At 38.4% G+C, this 14,326-nt stretch overlaps 1 protein-coding gene across 1 annotated transcript; it reads right to left on the bottom strand.

Moving 5' to 3' along the window:
• Positions 1–1,088: 1,088 nt before the first annotated feature.
• Positions 1,089–8,201, bottom strand: LOC140238652 (uncharacterized). The gene is made up of 5 exons (XM_072318552.1): positions 8,148–8,201; positions 6,564–6,710; positions 3,055–3,195; positions 2,251–2,352; positions 1,089–1,322 (listed from the first exon to the last, which is right to left on the bottom strand). Exons 1-5 carry the CDS (start codon positions 8,199–8,201, stop codon positions 1,089–1,091), a joined length of 678 nt encoding a protein of 225 aa, XP_072174653.1.
• Between the last annotated feature and the right edge of the window lie 6,125 nt (positions 8,202–14,326).

Raw genomic sequence — 14,326 nt, 5'->3', positions numbered from 1 at the left:
TGTCGGTCTCGTGGGCCTTCTTTGCCTAGTGTCGGTCTCGTGAGCCTTCTTTGCCTAGTGTCGGTCTCGTGGGCTTACGTTGCCTAGTGTCGGTCTCGTGAGCCTGTTTTGCGTACTGTCGGTCTCGTGAGCCTTATATTTTGTGTAGTGTCGGTCTCGTGGGCTTTCTTTGCTTAGTGTCGGTCTCGTGAGCCTTTTGTGCCTAGTGTCGAACTCATGGGCTGTATGACTCATGGACCTATTTTTGATGTCGGTCTCGTGGACCGTATGACTCGTGGGTGTCGGTCTCGTGGGATGACCCCCTAAGACTGTCCAGTTTGTGTACAATCAGGGAGGTTCCCACCTCCCCGATACAATTATGCCCTGGCACAAACATGTACGAATCACAATAAATCGTTCGCGGCATTTCATCGTTATCATTATTATCCCCTTCCATTTTCCTTTTGACTTCCAATTCCTTTGTTTGTTTTGCTGGTTAGTAAACACTTTTACATACATTACTTAAAAGTTTAAAGCCGAAACTATTCGTGATATCATCATGATTCCGCCGGGCACCAACAGTGTAATATGTTCAATTAAAGCGTGTTTCTCTATTATACTTTTAATAGGCCGATGCTCAGAAAACTAACAAATGCATTATTTTGATAAGATTTGATTTTGTTCATTTTCATTTTATATCTCAAACGATTATTTGCATTCTTGGTCAATACATGGCAATAAAATAGGTTTTAAAATGGTCCAGAATTCAACCCTGTCATGACTTGTACCCGAGAAGAACATGCGATAAGATCTTCAGAAGAAAAATGAGGAACACATTTTCAAGGCCTTCGTTTTCCTCTCTGTTGTGTCAACTCACAATAAATCGCTTTAAAAAAAAAAACAAAAAAAAACTAAATAATGTTCCATACAGGCCTACTTGTGTACTTCAAACGTAAAGACTGCAGAGGTTTTATTGATGTAGACCTATATAACTCCATAATATTTATGCTTATGTTTACTCTTGTTGTGTAATCACACAAGGTCTTTATGTCGAATATATCTACTTACACTGTATAATCTGTTGGTTTATCATCTGATTATTCTTGTCATCACTGCATTATTACTATTATTACTACTATGGTTTTGCCGTCGGAAAGAATGATCAAAAGTCCATTCGAATTCGCTTCCCGTGCGACCCGGTGTGCCTGGTCGACCTGGGGCTCGATCCAGAGGGACGTGAAATCTTGGCACAGAGCGGTCACCGTCGACGACATGCTAGTCGCGAGAAACCCCGAAGGGATCGTCCCAGTGGCTGTGAAGTTCCGTCCGGAGGTTTCGGGGAGCTGCGATTAATGAGGAGTAGGAGTACAACAAACAAACGAATAAAAAATTTAAGCAAAACGATGTCTTGTTGACTCACCGACGTGCTAATTAGGCCATCCTCAAATTACAGGTCTTGAATTCTGCAGATGTGTACTGCAGTTGTGAGTTGCCATGGAAACATGTAAAAGGGACATCTCATCATGCACAGATTTGGAAAGCATTCTTTGATAGTTTGAGGAAATACTTAATCCTATCTCATGTTATGAATTCATCAAAACTTTGGGTTACTTCCGTGTGCAGTTCTGTCTAAGTTTATGGGAACAGCAAAAGACTTTGTGATATCACACTAGCAGAACTTGAGCCCCGTCTTAACAGGCCACAAAAGGGTAGGGTAGGGTAGGCCAGGGTAGCCTCGGGGTAACTTCCGGCGGAGATTGTTCCCCGGGGAAGATTGTGTCTATTAAGACGCAACACAGTGGACAGTCTCGGGGTTGCCTCGGGGTAGCCTCCTGCGAAATCTTACTCTGCGATCGACCAGGGTAGACGAGGGGTAGCCTCCGGCGAACCTTGCGGGGTGAATCTTCCCCGGAGGCGTCACGTGACCAGCGCTAAGTCAGGTTACCAGCGCTGGGTACGCCCGGGGAGAAGGTCTGTTTGTTATTTAACAATGTTATCAAGGATAATTAACCGTTAAAAAATTGTTCTGGTAAATCATTACTTTCTCCAAAGTTTCCAAAAAAGAATAGCGTCGTTTCTTTCTAACAGAATAAAGTACTGTGTATATCAGGACCTATTTCTTCGAAACGGTGACTTTGTAGAATAGCTGGTATATTTTACATGTATTATCTCCTTTTTAAGGTTACCGTGTGAAACTCGGTTGCAAATTTGTATGATAATAAATGGACAAGAGCTTCTTTGAATAAAAGAAGATTTTGTTTTTGTTCTCACCTTGATGACTTCTCCGTTCGAGATACCCTGGACGTCGACCGTTTCGTCCAGCTCTCCGACGAAGCATGTCTTCTTTTCGACAAGGTGGTAGGTCATCAATCGCTGGAGAGGTAATAGTAAAGATAAATGAGGGTGCAATGAGCCGAATGGGTGTCTATAGTAAGAGGGTAGTTTTATTTTCCAGTTAATGAGCAAAATGTTCATTGAGTCCACTCTTTTTTTTTTCGGGCTTTGCTCATAATTTGAGTGAACTATCCGTTTTTTGAAGGCAAGCTTTCGTTCATCTTTAGTATTTTAGATAACACAACCGCGATCTCCGCATTTGCCATGTCAAAGTTATTAGACCAACGAATGAATAGTTTTAAGTAGTTGATATAATGTAGGCCTAATTTTATTCAGAAAATGATGTTCTATGAGTAGGGGGTCGAAATTAAACTCCTAGTTGCACTAGTTTGTTTGTTTGTTTGTCCTCTTTTAGGCCCGTATTGTGTTTGTAACATTTTTCTCTTCTTTTTTTTTTTCCAGCGACAATGAAGAATGCCAGTTATGAGTGTGAATACTTACAAGAGATCTGAAACATAACTTGTCAAAAGCAAGAAAAGAAAGGGAAAAGGACTGTTACACTCCTTTGCTAAAGCATGCACATTTCTATATTTTGTAATGAAGACATTTTACCACTTTGTTCCAGCCCAAATAGCACCGTATGGCCAATGATCTTGACAATCGAAAAAGAGAATATACCGTTACTTTGAAATTCTACCCAAAATGGTGAGACCTGCGACGGCGATTCAACAGTTGGCTTACCCGTCCGAAATCGTAGATGAGCGTGGCGTTCTCCCCATATCCATCCCCTTTGAGGTCGATGACTAGGAGGTTCTCCTGGTGGTCGTACCGACAATCCTCGTCAAAACGATGGTGGTTGAACGATCCTTGCCGATGAAACACCTTTGCCATTATGAGAAGCAAATCATAATGTGGACAAACTTGTGTGGTAAGAAATTGATTTTCACTAAACCACGCCGTGAAGCATACCTATGATTATTTGGGACGTGCATTCATTTTGTGCTTGTCCATAGAAAGGGGTGCACGTCACGAGACCGACACCCACGAGTCATACAGCCCACAAGTTATACAGCTCACAAGTCATACAGCCCACGAGTCATACAGCTCACAAGTCATACAGCCCACCAGTTATACAGCCTACGAGTTCGACACTGAGTAAATACGGCCCACGAGTTCGACATCAAGTAGAATAAGCCCAGGAGTTATACGGCTCACGAGACCGACACTACACACAAAAGGCTCATGAGACCGACAGTAAGCAAACAAAGCCCACGAGACCGACACTACACTTTAAAGGTCCACGAGACCGACGCTACGCATGCAAGGCTCACGAGACCGACATTACGCAAAAGAGGTTCACGAGACCGACACTAAGCATAGAAGGCCCACGAGACCGACAGGATGAACAGCGCCACCTATAGACCAATAAATTGTTTAGGGTGTCCTGATAATAGCATAGGAAGATATGAGAGATGGAAAAGAAGAGTTGCCATCTCCGGCAGGGTGTTACCCCATCAGTTGCCCCCCCCCCCCCCCCCGAAAAGATCAGGATCTTTAATTGTGTTTGCATGGGTGTGTGTTTGTGACAAAAAAAAAAAGAACAAAATACAGTAAAAGTGTGTAACAGATCTTTCCACAATAAACCTCCGAGGGTGTTGATTTAGTATTAATAAAAAATAAAAAATAACGGAATCGTCTATTAAGGTAGCGTTAGGGATTCGGAAAAAACCAGATGCATCCATGAAAACCGCTATCACGTATTTCACGATAAAATGTACTGTTCGGAGGAGAATAACACAAGCCACAAAATTGAGGTGAATCCCTGCGATATGAAACGTTTTAATCAGTAGAATTACATTATAGTTACAGAGAAAATTACAAATAGATTTTACTGCAAAACGTCAAAGCAGGAGGGTAGAATATCTAAAATAGAACAAGTAACTAGTGAATCGGGAAAGAGAAGAGGTAAAATTTATATCTTGTCCATCTTCTAGCTAAAAACTGAGAAAGCCTATTAAAAATAGCATGATGGCATTATCAAAGCTCTAAAATTAATCCATACATCGTTATTGTCCTCTTTTAAATTCATTTGTGTTTTTGTCTCTTTTTGGGGGCATGAAGAATACAATTCAGTTGTTCTACTTGATAACAATGTCGCTCCCTGACACACTTGCCCCCCTCCCCTCCCCAGAAGTATGTAGAAATACATATTTGATGTCGTCCATAGTTATGTAGATGGTCACCATCTTTTAATTGATAGCGTTACGAAATTACACCCGCCAGTATGTTATTTTTCCGTTCATGGAACACCCTGTACAGGTAATTGACATGTAGATGGCGCTGTTTATCCTGTCGGTCTCGTGGGCCTTCTTTGCCTGCTGTCGGTCTCGTGGGCTTTCTTTGCTTAGTGTCGGTCTCGTGAGCCTTTTTAGCTTAGTGTCGGTCTCGTGGGCCTTTTTTGCCTACTGTCGGTCTCGTGGGCTTTCTTTGCTTAGTGTCGGTCTCATGAGCCTTTATTGCTTAGTGTCGGTCTCGTGGGCTATGTTTGCTTAGTGTCGGTCTCATGAGCCTTTTGTGCGTAGTGTCGAACTCATGGGCTGTATGACTCCTGAGCCGTATAACTCGTGGGCTGTATGACTGATGGACCTATTATTGATGTCGGTCTCGTGGACCGTATGACTCGTGGGTGTCGGTCTCGTGGGATGCCCCCATAGAAAGCAGCAAGAGTATAGTTGCTTTCGAAAAAATTAAATTAAGATAAAACAAACTCTATGCAGTATGCCTCATCTCGATTCATTGTGCTAAATGTGAATTGTCACCTAGAAAACGGAAAAGGAAAAAAGATTCACACACAAACACTCTCTCTCACACACACACGCAGTTTAGCCATTATTATACTTATTTTCGAATAATGATCTCAAAGTTTCTTCATAATATTTCATTAATATAGTTATAATTAATTTGATGTTGAATAAGTGATACATTGTCTCTCGAAAACTTAGAATAACGACATTAAAAAAATGAAATTCATGACAGGATAGGAGAAAACATGAGGGAGGGAGAGGAAACTACAAGAGAATGGATTTCTTCAGAAATAAACAATGCATACATACAGATGTATTGGCAGGTTCTGAGATTGTCCTATTAGTATCAATATCAAGTTACTTTCTATACGAGAGAATGTAATTATTTTTCTTCTGAAATGAAATGACAGACAGCTATTTTCTTGATGTACAGTGTAAAAAAAGGCGACAGCAATAATCAAGCCATCGAATGACCGGCGCAATAATACACTCAAGCCCTTTATAACATCCGGGTCACATTGGCGATCGTCTTCCCCGACCATATAAACAGTTTTACATGGAACTATGGGAAAGTGCGAGGATATATATAGGCGGGAGAAACTCTCCAGATACACGCAGATACATGGATGTATATACGACATGAAAGCGGACAATATAATGATGTTGGCAATCCGTACCATTTCTGTGAACGGTCAAATAGCATAATATCTAATTGCATCTTATTGTCAGACTTTACGCACTGTTGCAACCAATACAATAAAAGTGACACACGTTACATAACTTTCTCGTTTCACATAATAATCGACATGGTATAATCACATTGTGATCTTACAATGCTGCTTTCGACTACGATCAAACTTTGAAAAAAAAAGGAATCAACAGAATTTGAATTTGCGATGGAAAAAAATAGATGAATATTGATACAAAATAAATGTTATATAATTATATTATGACATCTTCATAAACTTTTGTTTTGATAAACATCATCATCTACACCATCAATATTTGGGGGATAAAGTATAGTAAATATCATAAAAATGTTTACTTTACTTCATTTTTCGTACCTTAGGTTTACTTATAATAAATGAGCACGGGACAATATTTTGTGCATTACGTAACCTTAACTTAAATGTAACCTTACATTCTCGACATCTTGTGTTCTTGCATATTTCGTCATTTTTGTCATTGATGCATATTGTTTAAACTCTGAAATCATTATTATCGAGCCCACATTATTTTCATTCATATTTCCTGGATTATAATTTGTTCATTTTCATCTCAAATTAATTGTCTTATGTTGAACTTCTCTCTTGGGAATGTAAAATTTGTATGAAAAGTGGAATATGGAACTTTAAATAAAACAAAAATATCACTATCATGGATCTCATGGGTTAAAATTTCAACAATTGACAACATAAGCTGAACTTTCTTATAGACAGTGCATACCTTGTCAGTTGAGCCCACAGGTTCGTCCGGTTGCTCAGTTTTACATGAGACATTCTTGTACAAGAGGGCTAACATGAGCAGGACGGCGACAACGAAAGCGACGATGAGGCAGATAGCGATAACAGCCAGGACAGAACGATGCCATGACTGATGCCAGCGATGACATCGATATAAGAATGAGAAAAATAACGGAAAGGTTAATCTTAAAGGTCCTGTTTACCTTTGGGAACAGTGATTTAAAAAATGTTCAAGATATCACATTTGATGCATTATTATGTGTAGGTCTGTTGTATCACAAAACATCCTACTATATAAAATTTTCGCAATAAAGCCTAAAATATAGGGACATATCAGTATTTTTCTTATCAAACCATAACTGTGGACGGTTTAGTCTGGAAACATTGATTATACGGATTCAAATTTTTACAGTGGTTGTTTCTATCCCAAACTCACATTTTAGAACTATTTTAAAGCACTATAAAATGCCGGGTTTTTGTTTCATCTGCAAATGGTAAATTATGCCTTTAAGCTTGATGGACTGTATACAGCTTTATTGAAAATTCAGATTGGTACTTGCTGTCAATCAATAATCATAATACCTTAAACAATCTTGCTATAGTATTGAAAGTAAGTCAGTAGGCCATACAGTGGATTAAATACGTTATTGCAGTTCCATTTTAGGGTTTGCCTTAACTTTGCGTGTGTATGTGTTTGTGTGTATATGTTTGCCCCAGCTTTAAATATGCCTATCAAGTGTGCACAACATTTTTAAAGTACACTTATAGCTATCCTACAACGGCAGTTTATCTATGTCAATGAAAGCATTCATACGTTACTCTTTCTAATCTCTGTTTATATTTCATTTCTATCATTTTCCGAGACGCACGTTGCATTCCTTTAATTAATCTTCTGGATTACTTTTGAATAGTTTCTCCCATCAAAATGTACTTTAAAGTGCATGCCCATAGATAAACAAGTCAGAGTGTCTCTTCAAATTATCGGGGTTTAATAGGTATATGTGTGATAGGTCTAAAAGAGCAGAAAGCGCACGCATAGTTACGGTTAATGATATTATATTCGCGGGTGGTTTGTTGGAACGCAAAATATTATTCACTAACTTTTCAACCGTTTGCGAGGCTATACGAGCTAGGTTTTATCATCAAAAGCGCTGATTTCTAATTACACTGAAAAATGACACTGGGAATTTTTTTTTTTTTTTTTGCAATGACAATTTGAAAACAGCATAGGAAAAAGCTACACCCTTGATATGATTATGTCAGTATAAGAGTATAGACATGAATAGGAAATGTAGATTCATTAGATAAAAGACCACACACACACACACACACACACACACACACACACACATACATAACTCAACTGGATCAGGATCGAAAGCTTCTTCATTTCACACTTCAGAATATCAAGTCAGCAATGCACTTAGTTGAGCTCCCGACTGTATGCTTTTATTAAAGGACCACTTAAACGAGTGGTTTATAGCCACAAAACTCATTTATCACAGTTAACAATATTTGTGATTCTAACTACATGTATATAGAGGTACAAAGCTGAAATAGTTTTTACCTTCTGGCGCGGCTCCATCAGATTTTTCTCGTCCGGCATCTTAAGTGCAGTCATGGCGTTTCCTTTCCTACCACGAGAAGGTCCTTACTATGTCTTCGGTGTCAGCGGTATCTGCGAGCTATTGTAACTAAACATGCATGCTATCAGCTTTTATAAGCCCCGTGAGCTTCAGCTGAGTGGTTCATGTTTTGTTCTTTACCTAGAAACTTCATTTGCGTGCTTATTATATTGACAAATGGTTGCTTCGACCATGGAGCTATCACCACACTTCGACCAATCAGGGAAGTGTCCTCCCTGGGCCAACCAACCTGATCGTTCTTGTTTATTCATTCGTTGAATGGTTAAAATTTTGATTGGCAGCTATAATAGGGTGTTGGGCAAAATAACTTCCATGGTCTTTGGTACCATGACGATGAAATTTTAGGGAGCAGAGAGGCAAGACTATCCCCACTTCTCTGCATGTGCAGAGACCATGATTTAATCAAAATCGGATCATAAAAGAACATCGGGAAGTTCACTAACTTTTTGGATGAATTTAGTTACAACAGAAAGACGAGTAAAATTTGCGAAAATTAATTAATCAGTTATTGACAAAAGTGAGGGCTTTCCCCTCCAATTTTGCTCAATAAACTGATCGATCTAGGGGGTAGATGGGGGAATCCGGACTTTGACTTCCTTGAAATGTAAACCTTATTCTATTCCTTGTATTCTTTAACTTTCTCCCCTAAATGCTTGAATAAAAAATAAGACAATGGCTTTGGTATTCGTAATGAATGCAACAAGGAACGCAAAATACTCCCTTTGGCTGGAAGAGAGAATTATTTGAACAAGCTTGCAAATTATGGTAAGGAGGGGGAAGGTTCTTGGACTGTATTACAAGGGCAGTTGTACCCATGAACTCTCAGAACAGTCATTAGTTCGTTCTCATAAAAAAAAAAACACAAACAAAGACAGCAGTAAATTAAAGTTTCAAGAATAACTTTCTATATTCCCGTATTCTATTATGCTATGCAAAAGCGCGCTCATGACAATCTCAGTCCCTAATTAGCTCCCATGCTTGCCCGTTTCTTTAAACATTTTACGTAGACCCGACTGGTATGCTCCCCCCCCCCCCCCATATTTTGCCATTCTTGCTGTTGTTGATTTCTTAGCCCTGGACTATAAATGTGAATTAAATTGTTGAGATGTAGGTCTACTGTGATTGTGTGCAAATGACTCATACATTTCGCACGCCTCTCCTATGAGAAAAAAAAAATCAAAGCTTGATTGATTTTAGAACTTGACATGTAAAAACAGGGATGACGCAGGGATGCTAATGATTTAGACAAATTGTGGTTAGCATGTTAATTGAACTACAAATCATTTCCCGCCACTTCACTTTTTAGAAATGAAACAGATATCCAAGACATATCTTTGCATTTCATGAAACGCCCCATCCGAAATATTTCCATTAAAGTAGATAAAACGATGTGTCTTGAAAGAGAATTTAAATTTAATGAAAACTAACGAGCGAGCAAAAGTACAAGAAAGCTAAAAGGAAATATTTCAAATCAATACGGAAAGGAAAACATCTTCCCAACAGAGGCGCCATGTACGTATCTTGAAAGATACCTATCTGTATCAGTTAATAATAAAATACAAACAAATAAACTTGAACTAATGGTGTGCGAATAGATGATGCACACCATCAATTGATTTATGAAAATCTAGTCCAACCTCAGAATCCAAAGTCTGTCAGATTAATTACAATACCGGAATAGAAATTTATTGTACCTTTGCCAGGTACAATTACAAGAGCCTGCTATAATTCTCTCACTATGAATACGTACTCCAATGCACCGGCGTAAACCCGGGACAGTATATAAGGGGGTGGGGGGGGGGGGGGGCGATGTCATCACAGTAATTACAGCACGAATCGAAGAGATTTTATAGAGGCACGAATACGAGCCTACGATACGCACACGTTGCGCGATGTGTAGGACCTGCGTACAAAAGTGAAATGAAATGAATAAGATGGTAATATGGATATTTATTTCTGTATTTAAAAAAAAAAAATGTAGAAGACAGTTCCTTATACCTATAGGAATTACCAATTCACTTGAATTTAGTCAATTAAGACAATCATCCCCAGGGGTGTCGAACCGGGGAGCAAAACTTGAAAGATATGTGCGGGGGAGCGGAGCGACCAAGCAAGGGGAGGGGGTACCCCCTTCCACCTAGAGGGAAAATTTGCACTTTCAGGCTTGAAATTCAGAGATTGATGAGTGCATACTTTTGAAGAAATTTATTCGACTTTTACTTTTATCAAAAAAGTAAGTATTGATATTCTCGGAAATGTGCGGGAAGAGAGTTTGGGAGGGGGAAAGGCCCCTCCTATACACGAGGGAGATTTTGCTTATTCAGACGTGAAATTCAGAGATATATGGTGCACAGTTTTGTTAAGATATTCAATTGTCGTTTCTATCAAAAGAGTAAGAAAAATATAAAATACCATATGTTGGATCAAAAATGTATTCCTCGAGTGATTGGTTGAAAGAGCTTCACGTAATCATAGGTATTTCCAGTTATGTCAGAATGTGGGTATATTTGACCATTCATTACGTAGTATTTGCAAAATGACGTCACTTCTATGACATCATTTTATTTGCAAAATGATGTCAAAAAGCAATTCTGTAATTGTGCGCTGCTTTGTACAGTCACTCCGTGTAAAGTAGCATTTTCAACAAAACAATTATTGTGACATCACAAAACAATTTTGACAACGCTCACTTCACCGTATAATATGGATACCGTCATTCTGTGAAATGTATCATTTTCTAACAAAATAATTGTGACGTCATATAGCAATTCTGAAATTATTCATAGCTTCGTACCGTCACTTCTGTGGAATGTAACATTTTTAAACAAAAATGTAACATCACAAAGCAGTTCTGACACAGTGCGCAGCGTGTCAGCGTAAGGTCCCTTCACAACATCGCATCCACCACACGACGTCTCGCCTCGATTTCTTTTTTCCATTTTCTACTTCTTTTGTTAAGATTTTTGACCCAAAGTATAGAACAAATATGCTTTACCTAATTTCCACTTTCTGGTTAAAACTATATGCCTCGGTGCCTTCAAAAGAACGATTCACGTACAGGAGTTACCTCTTCCCATAGTTTTAACCAGAATTCCTCAAGGAAAACAAATATACTTTACCTAATTTCTACTTTCTGGTTAAAACTATATAAATGCGTCGGTGCCTCCAAAAGAACGATTCACGTACAGGAGTCACCTCTTCCCATAGTTTTAAAATTCGTCAAGGCAAAGTATATTAGTATAGTATTCATGGAAACGGGCAGCGGGAGCATCCCACTCGAGGCAGATTTATGCTTTTCAGACTTCAAAATTTAAGGCCTGACGCACACTTAATTGGTGAAATATATGACTTTTGTTTCTATCAAAAAAGTAACAAAGAGATATATATTAGGGGAAGTGTGCTGGGGGAGGGTATGGGAGGGAAAATACCCCCTCCCACAAGTCGAAAATTTTGCATTTTCAGACTTGAAATTCAGAGATCTGGCGACTCCTTTTGGTGAAATATTCCATTTTTGTTTATATCAAAAAAGATATTCAGGAAATTGTGCAGGGGAGAGAGTGTGAGGGATATGGGAGGGGTATACTAGAATACCTCTCCCACACGGTGGAGTGATTTTTAAACTTGAAACATCTGGTGCACCATTTTTGTGAGATATTCGATTTTTTGTTTCTGTTACAAATGTAAGTATGGATAGTATAATATACAGGAAAATGTACGGGGGGGGGGGGGTGCATACCCCCTCCCACAAGCGGGAATTTTGCATTTTCTGACTTTAAATTCAGAGATCTGGTGCCTACCTTTGCTGAAATATTCGATTTTTGTTTTAATAAAAAAAAAAAAAAACTCCGCACACTTTTGTTCAGACATTCAATTGTTATTTCTATCAGAAGAGTAAGAAACAGGTAAAGTATTTTATTTTGGATCAAAAATTTATCCTCTAGTGATTGGTTGAAAGAGTTTAACGTAATCATAAGTATTTTCAGCTATGTCAGAATGTGGGCATGTTTGACACTCCACGAAGTAGTATGATTTTGCAGAATGACGTCACTTCTATGACAACATTTGGCAAATAGTAAACTATTTGCAAAATGATGTGACAAAGCAAATTCTGAAATTGTGCGCAGCGTTGTTCCGTCATTCTGTGAATGTAACATCTTTTGAACAAAACACGCTGCGTGCCAGTGTCATCCTGGTAAGGTCCCTTCACAACATCACATCCACCACACGACCTCTTGGCTAGATTTTTTTTCACATTTTCCCCTTCTTTTATTTTAAAATTTGACCCAAAGTATAAAACAAATTTACTTTGCCTAATTTCCGGTTTCTGGTTAAAACTACGTGTATATACCTCGCTACCTATAAAAGACCTATTCATTTCGAGCTGCGCCCCTCAGTGAATAGCTCTCTTTGGAATCACCTCTGCCCATAGTTTTAACCAGAAACTTTCAAGGCAAAGTTTTGTATAATATATGTTTTGGATTAAGAAAAAAAAAAATCTTCTAGTGACTGATTAAAAGACCTTCACGTGATTACAGGTATTTTCAGCTATGCCAAAATGTGGGCATGTTTGACACTCCATAAAGTAGTATTAATTTGCAAAATGACGTCACTTCTATGACGACATTTTGCAAATAGTAAACTACTTGCAAAAGGATATGATAAAGCAATTTTAAAATATTGTGCGCAGTTTTGTACCGTGTCACTCTGTGAAATGTAACATTTTCACAAAACAATTGTGACATCTCAAAACAATACTGATAACGCGCACTAGTCGTACTGTCACTCTGTAAAATGTAACAATTTCTAACCACAGAACTAAATTTATTTCTGTGTTTCTAACACACAACTTTGATGCCACAAAGCAATTCTGACATTGCGCACTGCGCTGTACCGTCACTCTGTGAAATGTAATTCTAACAAAATAGTGACGTCATAAAGCAATTCTGATATTGCGCATTGCTTCGACCCTTCACTTCAATCTGTGAAATAGAACATTTTTTTTTTGTATAAAAAAAAAAAATCACAAAGCAGTTCCGACACCTTGAGCTGGGTGTCAGTGTCAGTGTAAGGTCCCTTCACAACATTGCATCCACCACACGACGTCTCGCCTCGATTTTGTTTCCCATTTTTCTTTCTTTTGTTTAAATTTTTGACCCAAGATATAAAACAAAATACACAATTTGCCTAATTCCCAGTTTCCTGGTTAAAACTTTTATGCCTCGATGCCTCCAAAAGACCTCACTCAAGGCAGAGTATATTTGTATATCATATTTTGCAGAAAATTATCTTCTAGTGATACGTGATTGTTGGTATTTTCAGCTATGTCAGAATGTGTGCATGATCATTGACAGTTTCTGACACTCCATACATATGTATTAATTTTTTTTTTTTTTTCAGAACTTGGCTGGCTTAGAACACTGCCATCTATGATGGGCCAAAATATTGGAACTCATTTCATAACAGTAATAATAACAGCTAAAACTTTGAAACCTTTCAAGAATAAATTAAATCATTTTTATTTGAATATTTTAAGATACAATCGAATTAGGTTCGCTTCATCATCTCAACCAAGTTATCATTTCTTTAAGCATTAGACAATTATAATTTATATTAATCATCATCAATCACAAGTCCTCAGATGTTCCTGCTATTGTACCGTATTATACCATTGTGCCTGTTCTCTTCTTCTTTTGTGTCCGCTCTTGTGCATCGTTAGTTTACAATTCTTTTCAATATGTTCATTCCACGATTACTCTTACATGTTCATGGAATCCAGTTTTGCTAGTGTCTACGATGGCACGTATTGTAGTTTCATTTTTCTTTTCCTTCCGACCTAATTTGATTTCATGTCAGTTAACATTGGTTCCATTGGTTCCTTCATTTCTATGGTGTCACAAAGCAATTCTGAAATTGTGCGCAGCTTTGTACCGTGTCACTCACGTGTGAAATGTAACTTTTTAACAAAACAAGACATCACAAAACAATTCTGGCGACGCGCGTTGCGCTGTACCGTCACTCTAGTGTGAAATATGTAACAGGTCTTTGCCGAACGCCACAAAGCAATTTTGACATTGCGCGCTGGTCGTGCCGAAACTCTGTG

Source organism: Diadema setosum, chromosome 15, assembly GCF_964275005.1.
Source record: "Diadema setosum chromosome 15, eeDiaSeto1, whole genome shotgun sequence".
NCBI lineage: Eukaryota > Metazoa > Echinodermata > Echinoidea > Diadematoida > Diadematidae > Diadema > Diadema setosum.
The sequence above is the reverse complement of the archived record's forward strand: the minus strand, read 5'-3'. Positions and strand labels throughout refer to the sequence as shown.